General features: G+C 50.2%; 2 protein-coding genes across 2 annotated transcripts; both read right to left on the reverse strand.

Annotated features, from left to right (window-relative positions):
- Positions 1 to 172: 172 nt before the first annotated feature.
- Positions 173 to 539, reverse strand: Pmar_PMAR028797 (hypothetical protein; the record flags this gene model as incomplete). The annotated part of the gene is made up of 3 exons (XM_002778542.1): positions 173 to 288; positions 333 to 405; positions 460 to 539. Coding segments are annotated over 3 exons (269 nt in total), but the record flags the coding sequence as incomplete, so codon positions are not given.
- A 212-nt stretch (positions 540 to 751) lies between these two features.
- Pmar_PMAR028798 (hypothetical protein) lies at positions 752 to 958 on the reverse strand (the record flags this gene model as incomplete). Its single annotated transcript, XM_002778543.1, has 1 exon — positions 752 to 958. A coding segment is annotated over one exon (207 nt), but the record flags the coding sequence as incomplete, so codon positions are not given.
- Between the last annotated feature and the right edge of the window lie 146 nt (positions 959 to 1,104).

Here is a 1,104-nt window from a genome sequence, read left to right on the forward strand (position 1 = left end):
AATTTTCTAGGAGAGCCTTCTTGAAGATTTTGAAATGCCCATTATTACAAGACTAGAATGCCGGCGATAAGCACATTAGTGTTGGTGTCCAACACGCTGTGGAAGAAGTCGCTGACGTATCTACCCAAAGCTCTACGAACAGCAGCAACAACCCCACCACCACTGCACTTACAATGACTGCAGCTGATTCTTCCTGTCAATTCTCATAGTACCAGTGCTCTGTTTCATTGGTCGCTCACGATTCAGCAATCGGAACACAGGTCGGGGGCGACGACTCTTTGACGGCGCCTAGCCAAGGACCATGGCCGATCGAACAAACTGGAGGGCCTTACAGAATTATACTTCCTCTCGAAAGATATATCACTGTCATCGTCCTCGTACGCAGCATTACTATCATCACCAGAACTGAGAAGATATCAAATCCAGAGGGCGCAGGTTCGATCCCCGGTTAGGACTCACTCGAAGATCTCCAGACCAGGCCGAGTGACCATACCCGGTTTGCTATGGAAGGTGTAGTCGTTTAGACTCTTCAATGTCATCTGATTCAAAGTCGCCCACTCAGCTGGTAACCTGAGGTCAGCGAAGACCTTCACGGCAGCATGAATGTTTCCCCCTTAATGTCCACCGCAGTCTTTCCGTGTCTACTATCGAGCTCCACCCATTGTGTTCTATTTTCCGAATCGAACACTACTACTACCACTACTACTACTACTACTACTATCAAAAGGCCATAAGCATCCCCCATACTCACCCATGAACATTGAAGTCATTTATCGGCAATTCGTCCTCCGCCGCCGTCGGCTTATAGAAGCCTGATGGTCGCCTTCTAACACCTTCCATGAATGATCGTCTCCTCCTCGATAAGTCCCCAACACCGGGGCTCCTAGGGGTCAATCGAGCATCATTACCCTGGCGCCGATCACCAAGACTCGACACACCATTCCCCGGCAAGGCTGGCCTGATCAAATACCACTCCCATGTGAGCATCGTCTTCATCTACCTACACGAGCCCATGAGATACAGTGTCAGTGGTCCTAGCAGTCTGCCCTAGACCAGTATCGTCACCATCGTTAGGACTACCGCCAGACTTCCCACCATCCCACC

The sequence above is a fragment of the Perkinsus marinus genome (assembly GCF_000006405.1).
Source record: "Perkinsus marinus ATCC 50983 genomic scaffold scf_1104296948804, whole genome shotgun sequence".
In the NCBI taxonomy this organism is placed as follows: domain Eukaryota; phylum Perkinsozoa; order Perkinsida; family Perkinsidae; genus Perkinsus; species Perkinsus marinus.